Source organism: Protopterus annectens, chromosome 9.part0 (genome assembly GCF_019279795.1).
Source record: "Protopterus annectens isolate FY-2018-M chromosome 9.part0, PAN1.0, whole genome shotgun sequence".
Lineage (NCBI taxonomy): Eukaryota > Metazoa > Chordata > Ceratodontiformes > Protopteridae > Protopterus > Protopterus annectens.
The window spans coordinates 270,853,915-270,862,178 of NC_056743.1; the positions used below are offsets into that span (position 1 = coordinate 270,853,915).

The following is an 8,264-nucleotide window of genomic DNA, read 5'->3' on the forward strand; positions in this document are numbered from 1 at the left end:
ATCTTGTCTCTCCATTTCCTCAAGTGGCAATGTTGACAGCAGGGGTCTGCCCACTTGAGGTTTCAGGATGGCTGTCTGTGAGGCGCTCAGTCGACCTTATCTTTTGACGAAAGCTGCTAAAAGGTTTCCTCCTAGACTTGGTGGTATTTTGATCTGTGGCTTTATTGTTTCATCGTGGATTGGTACCTATTTTCTATTTACTAGTTTGGTTTGGTGCCTTTCACTCTTTTTTGGATTATAAATACTAAATACAATACATGAAATGAGGTAAAAAAAACAGTAAATCAAACACTGTCAATTAACCTATAAAATGGACACAACAACAACAACAAATCTTCTAGCAATCAAGCCAAAAACAGGGCAACATTAGCCATGAATCTACATAAAGAAAATACATTTTCATAAGTAAGTAAAACACATTCTTTACACTAACAAAACTTTTCTTTGAGGATCACAGCTTTGCCTATATATGCCTGCTTCTCTGTGCACATATAAGGGGAACTGCTACCCCAGAATTCTCTTACTGTCTTCACAAATTGCTCTTTTCTAGTAATTTGCAATGACAGGGGGTCTAGAGTAGTAGTCCCCTTGATACAGGTGTAGTACATAAATGTATTACAATACAGTAATACTTTTCATAAAATAGACAGCCCTTTTATATGCCACACAGCACTCTTGTGTAAGTTTCTACATAGGTTAATTTGCAATTACTAGGCTAATGGCCTCAGGAGACCTTTTTACTCTATTTTTTTTCCATTTGTGAATGGAATGGATACATTAACCAAGGGCAAATGAGTTTAGGCTGACTATATTTTCCCATGACAGAATACGTTACCTGGGCCAAACAGCTGTGTTAAGGTGGCAAAGCAGTTACAAGCTACCTCTGTCTAATAACAGAAAAGGTGCCAGTCCAGGAGTAAATATGTGATTCTCCAGCCATTGCTCAAGTTTGTGTCTGAACAGGGTCAAGAATGAACTCTGCTTTACAGGGATGGGAAATCTGTTCCATGGTAGGAGTAGTCTCACAGACACATACCTGTCCTTCTAGCATGTTCGATTTATGTTACAACCTAGGTTATGGTCTTTCAAACAGGTGTTTTAATGCTGTTAGACTTATGGGTGTGAAGCAAGCCCATCAGTAACAGGTTCAGATGCTGCCTTCATGACAGACATAAATCACTTCTCAGCAATCTGCAGGAAACTTGAGCATAGAATTGGGTTTTGAAGTGGTCTGTGCATTCCAAGTGGTTTATACCTTCATTCTTTCAGTGAGGAACCACTGGGGGTATTCGAGTTGTTGCAAATGCTTAGCAAGGTATATACCAACAAGTAGCACTGTACTCAATTATTAGTCTGAAGAGAACTAAGTAACAGGATTATATTTTGAAGGCACCCTTGTATGCTGTTAAAGAACAACAGTTGTCAGCAGGTTTCAAATAAAATAAATACGTAGGTTTCCTTGTGTACACAGGAAGGGGTGTGTCATTCATTCTATTTCAATACATGCCATGACCATGTCAAACCAAGCTAGGGACGTTTTCAATTGTCATTACCCAGAAATTTTATGTAAACTGATGTCTGAAACCATTTTCTTAATACATGGAAATCGTGTGGGTTACATGTATAATTCACCATCAGTCAAGAACTCTTTCAAAGTTATCTGTAATAAAGAACAGTACAAACTATGCACATTACCCCCTAAACGGGCAACGTGAAAGTAAATTATTTGATTAAGTGTTCACATTTAATGCAAACCACAAACAAATGTGGAGACAGACAATGTCGTAAGGGGTAGGAGTCTTGCAAAATGAAAGAACATTTTTAAATCGTGTATTAACTTTGGTAAATCTAATTAAGTGAAGAGACTCAAACAGCGACTTAAGTGACAGTAGCTAACTCAAACCCTGGCAAAGGAGAGACACTACTTTTGGTAATCAGCAGGTGCAAAACTAGCACATAAATTTAAGTCATTCATGATCAATGGCAAAACACAAAAACAACGCCTGAGCATTATTTCTGGTTAATAACAAGTAAATGCACCTCCAACGAGCAAATGAAAAGGTCTGTTGCTACCACCTACAAAGCAATATGATCATATATCCCTTCCCAAAAGTATACCTCCCAGTTACAAAGCATCCCATCCACATTACACGATAAGAAGAGGTCACAGACCGTACCTGCAATCAGGTATGATAAGGTGCGGACACTGCTTTCTAAATGAGCTGCCGCAGAAGGGTTCCGTGTCACATAATCCTGATAACGGCGACAAAGTAGCATTAACTTCTCCCTGCACACCTCAGCTGACATGCTGATCCCTCACTGAACAGGAGCATACAAACAAGGATGTAACCTGCAACAGCAATACTTCCGCCTTTCCAAACATCATAGAAAAACTTCCTGCAAAGCTCTACGCAACACACTAACTTCCGGTCAACGATTTAACTAATCCCATTTTCGTGTAAAATAAGTTTTGTTACATGATTGCATATCCTGTTGGCTTGTGAACTATATTTAGTATCAGAAATTAGGGATATAAATTTTGCTGTTTGACTGACTGGATACGTTGCTTTGTACGCCACCAAATACTGTCTCCCAGTTCACACGTTCTGTGTACAGTCGGTTTTCAAGCATTTTCCCAATATTAAATCAAGCCCTTTGTTATTAGAAAGGATAATTGCGATACAGATGTTAAGACTTACTGAGATGAAAAACACAGTGTTATGTTTTCTGCCTTGTAAAATAAATGATTGTATGTGCTAGGACAGTTACGATTACAACCGGGAAAGTATTTGCTTATATCAACTGTCGCATTTAGATCGGAATAGTCACATTAAAGTGTAGTATAAAAAATGTTTTAAGCCCTCGTTTAAGTGTTCATATTCCTAATCTGTATATTTCACAGCAAAAAGAACAGTACTGCTAGGTGGGTTATTTTTGGGTACTCACCACCTCTTGGCACACAGGTTTAGTAAGACATAGGTCTCAAGGAGTCGGGAACAAACCCGGAAATAATTCGGGACAATCAGGGACACTTTTAACGTATTAGTATTATTAACTTGAGACACTGACAGAATAATAGAATGAGAATATCTATTTTCTGAAGTAAAATAAGTCTACAAGTCTAGGTATTGTCGTAATTTACCACCTTTTATCCAAAGGTTATGAGTTTTAGGAGGGATTAAGAGGGACAAAACTAATTTTAAACACCTTTATTGAATCATCACTTGTGACATAGGCAATATCATCATTCTCTTTCGGCTTTTCCCGTTAGGGGTCGCCACAGCTGATCATCTCTTTCCGTTTCTTCCTATCCTCTGCAGCTTGCTTTGTCACACCAACCGCCTGCATGTCCTCTCTCACCACGTCCATAAACCTTATCTTAGGTCTTCCTCTATTCCTCTTACCTGGCAGCTCCATCCTTAGCATTTTTTTCCCAATATACCCATCATCCCTCCTCAGCACATGTCCAAACCAACGCAATCTTGTCTCTCTTGCTTTGTCTCCAAACTGTCCAACATGAGCTGACCCTCTAATATACTGATTCCTAATCCTATCCATCCTAGTCACACCGAGTGCAAATCTTAACTACTTTAACTCTGCCACATCCAGCTCTGACTCCTGCCTTTTTGTCAATGCCACTGTCTCCAACCCATATAACATAGCTGGTCTCACTACCCTCTTGTAGACCCTCCCTTTCACTCTTACTGGTACCCGTCTGTCACAAATCACTCCTGACACTCTTCTCCACCCATTCCACCCTGCCTGTACTCTCTTCTTCACCTCTCTTCCACATTCACCATTACTCTGAACTGCTGATCCCAAGTACTTAAACTCGTCCACCTTTACCAACTCTACTCCCATAGGCAATATAAAAGTAATTAAACTATATTATACCATGACCCCCCCAAAACGTGCACGCTGATTGGCCAGCGTGCCGTTGTCATCGAGAGTTATACTAATGGAAAAGGTCCGTGCCCGGACTTTTCATTAGTATAACTCGCTTTTCACTGTCTCGCTATGTTAAATGGGTTTAACATAGCGAGAGCTTAAAATAAGCAACAGAGATCTCCGTTGCTTATTTTTAAAGCTGTCTCGCATGTTAAACCCATTTAACATAGCGAGCCAATGTTTAAAAAAGCAACGGAGAAAGCAAGATCTCCGTTGCTTTTTTATGTCTCGCTATGTTAAATGAGTTTAACATAGCGAGACAGTTTTAAAATAAGCAGCGGAGATGTCCGTTGCTTATTTTAAACTAACTGTCGCTATGTTAAACTCATTTAACATAGCGAGACACACTAAAAAGCAACGGAGATCTTGCTTTCTCCATTGCTTTGGCCCACAGCTTCGGATGTACTGCGCGGCGCGCAGTACATCAGAACTACCGCGGATGCCAGACATCTGCGGAAGGGCAGTAAACAGGCATTATACTATGCCATTATTTAAGAAAAGTAATAGTTTCTTTTCTTAAATAATGTCATGGTATAATAGCAATAACCCACTTCTGGGTGTGGGTAATGCTAAATTACCACGGTTGGCTTTGTTTGGTCCTCGGGGCTTCTCGGGACCAAACCACGCCAACTGTGGGTAAATTTAGCATTACCCACACCCAGGCGTGGGTTATTGCTATATTATTAAGTTCACATTTACAAAGTGTACATCACATATATTATATATCATATAATCAAAGCAACATTACCTATACTGTTCAATTCCTGTCTTGTCTTAAACCTCATTCCTCCTCCAAAATATGCATCTGCATGTATTGTTCCTACAACTTCCATTTTCTATATAATTTACTCATACCCACTTCACATCTTTTATCTCTGTTACAATATTCACTACTTCAAGTATAGCTGGTTTAGATTTTGATTTCCATTTTCTAGTAATTTTTTTAACAGCCTCCAGTATTAAACTTAAGAAGGCCTTACTATAGCTATACAATTAAGATCTCGTGTCTAAGCTAAACAAAATCATTTTCTAAGTTACATTCATTTGCATGCCCAGTATTCCTGACAGAGTACTCTGCAGGGAATTTTTTTTTTAAGTCTTCCAACTCATTACACTCCAAGAATGTACACTCCCAGGTACCTCTTTCTGCCCTTTTACACCCCCAATACTTGCAGTCTACTTGAGGAAGTCTGCTTGGGGTACAAAAGTATCTAAACAAACAGTTCCATGCAAAAATCCTAAAGCTTTTAGATTTTGTTGCATATTTGGGAGCAGTACATAGGTCCTTCCATTGTTTCTCCGTGAATTGCTTATCTAGTCTCTCTTTTCAATCTCTTCTGAATTCTGATTGAGTCCTAGAAATTATCATGCAATATTTTATATGCTCTACAAATTATCCCTTTTTAACAGCAACTTCTGTTCTAGATTCACTTAAAAAATTCAACCAGTGCAGATCTTTCATGAAAGATTCACCCATCTCTTTCTCTTTATCTGTACTCTGATATCAATCCCTGATAGGGAAGGCAATCACTAGCCTATAATTCAAATGTATTCTTGTCCTCTTACCATTCTGTTATCTTTCCCTCTCTAATTATTTTCTCCTTTTACCTTGGTTCCTTTGCCAGCTTCATACAGGAAATTAGAACCCTGTCTTGCCTATTCTCTGTACCTCTAAATGCAATCATCCATATCAACAGAATCTCATTTCTCCATTCCCATATTGGCTTGGTTCTTAGCATATTCATGAATATAATATTTTGTTTGACTGTTGTTATTCTTCTTATGGATCTGTGTCCAAAATCCCATTCTCTCCTTTTTCTTGAATTACCTTGCTGCTTCATCATCATCATCCCTTTAAACTTTGGATTGTAGCTTTCTGCTTGTGTTGTACATAAGATCCTTAACTGTGTAGTGCTAAATATCCCTTCAGTTCAGGTAATCCTAAACCTCTTTGTTCTATTGGGAGGATCAGCTTATCCCACTTGACTCTTTCCTTCTTCCCCTCCCAAATAAAATCCTTCAACCCCCCTATTAATTCCCCTTATTTATCCACAATTTCTCTTCTGCTTGATAAAAATATGCTTGACTAAAACATATTCACTGCTTGTATCTTGTTATCCATATCCATAGGCAAGAACTTCCAATTTCTGAATTTGTGTATTAACTTTTGTTTTGTCTCTCCCCACATATGCTTAACTGCCATAACAGGATCCTTTTTAATCCATACACCTAAATACTTCATTTTATTATGTCCCCATAAATATAGGTACTGCTGAACAAATTAATGTGTGGGTACATAGTTTACAGCTGCAGCCTTCATTTTATCTTCATTAATTTTATAGCTCCGAAAAGTGAAAGCATCTCAGAATATTCCACAACATTAAGATGTCATTTTATTGTTCCATCAGGAACAAAATAATATCCTCTGCAAATAAAGCTAACTTTTCTTGAATGCCATACCAATTATATCCTTGAATTTCCAAGTCCCTTATTTTCTTTGCTGGTGATTTTAAATATAACGCAAACAACAAAGAGGAAAGAGGACAACCCTGCCTAGTTCCCCTCTTCAGACACCACTTATCAGAGAGAAATACTCCCACTTTGATTTTTGCCTCTGATCTCTCATACATCCTTCTAATTAACTTCATTATTGTATCAGGAAATGCAAATGCTTCTGTTGCCATACTCATAAAATCCCAGCTTACTCTGTCATATTCTTTCTCTGCATCAAAATCCAACAATAACAGCAGTATTTTCTTACATTCTGCTTCCCTCTGGATTATCATTATTCTGCTAATGTTGACAAATGTTTGCCTCCTCTCCATAAAACCCCACTGGTCCATAAGTATCAATTTTGGCATCACCTTTGCCATTATTTTAGCCATTACAGTCGTAAACACTAATGGTTTAAAATTGAAATGGGCCAATATGAATCTGGATCAGATGGGTCTTTACCATCTTTAGTTATTACAGCAACCACAACTTTTTTCCAGGATGTTGGTTCCTCTTAAAACCTTCCATATCTTTATCACTTTCTTCCTTCCTATCTTCCAAACATCCACAGGAATACCATCTATTCCTGAAGACTTTCCTGCAGATTGGTTATACATCACCATTTTTATCTCATCTCTCCCTATCTTAACTGTTAGTTGTTGAACCTTATCTACCTGTAACCTTGGCATATTTAAGTCTTCCATAAATATTTCCATTTCTGCTTTTTTTTATTTCCTGACTTCTCTGCTATATACAAATCTTCATAACATTTCTGAAATATCTCTAATTCCTCTACAGAATCACTGGTTATTTTTCTTGTTATAGGCTCCCTAACAATGCTTTCTACTTTCTGTTGCTTAAGTTGTTGTGCCAAAATTTTTTGCGCTCTGGAGTTAACAAAAACAGTTGCTTAACAGCAGTTGTTCTATACTCAAGCATAGTATCCACATACTCCCTTATTTTCTCTTTAGCACTCCTCAGTTGCACCTCTTGTTCTGTGAGATTCCCTTTATTGTGTAATATTTTAACTTTTGTCAGTCCCTCTAAATAATTCTTACTACTTCTTAACCAGATCTCGCTTTCTTTTATTTCTACCCTAATTTTAAACTCCACTTTCATTTTATCGCACTGACTTACTATAACTTCTGCAGTACCTTTGATCTTCCCTAATAACTCTTGGGTAATTTCCACTACCAATTCCTTAAATTCCTCTTTTTTAGCAGGTAGGTGGGGAAGTGTCAGTGTCTCAGCTTTACTTCATTACTCTACATTTTTATCTGTCTAATTATTGATGCATGATCTAAAATAATTATTGGATGTGCATCAAAGATTGGTTATACATCACCATTTTTGTTAAAATTAAATGCACATGTTCCTGCAAAACATAATTTCTGTCTAGTCTAGCCCAGTCATTCACGTGTTTCATATCAAATATTTTCATAAATGTCTACAGAAATCTATCCTCTGTTGTTATACTTTTCCTTCTAGCCCTCCCCCCATACATCCTTATTGTTGCAAACCAAATTCCAGTACCCACCTATAAGTAATATTCCCTGCTGAAAGCTGGTTATTTCTCCCAAAAAAATTAAGCTCCACAATCACAGTTTTAGGTAGAATAAAAATACATGCCAACATAATCCTCATCCCTTGCCAGTAGGCCTTTACTACCATAAATCTGCCGTTAGTATCTTTTTTCCTCTTCTGTTACTACTGGAGCTTCCCTAGCAATTAATACAGTTACTCCTCTTTTCCTTTATTGCTGATATTCTGCAAAATATCCATCCTGAAATCCTTTATCAAATGCACATGCTCATTTCTTTTCA

General features: G+C 37.7%; 1 protein-coding gene across 1 annotated transcript in view; it reads right to left on the reverse strand.

The window, feature by feature from the left end:
* PEX16 (peroxisomal biogenesis factor 16) overlaps positions 1 to 2,394 on the reverse strand; it is a 599,892-nt gene extending 597,498 nt beyond the window's left edge. Inside the window, exon 1 of the mRNA XM_044082857.1 lies at positions 2,178 to 2,394. Within this exon, the coding sequence (XP_043938792.1) occupies positions 2,178 to 2,307 (130 nt within the window). The 5' untranslated portion in view covers positions 2,308 to 2,394. The remainder of the gene's footprint in view (positions 1 to 2,177) is intronic.
* Positions 2,395 to 8,264: the final 5,870 nt, after the last annotated feature.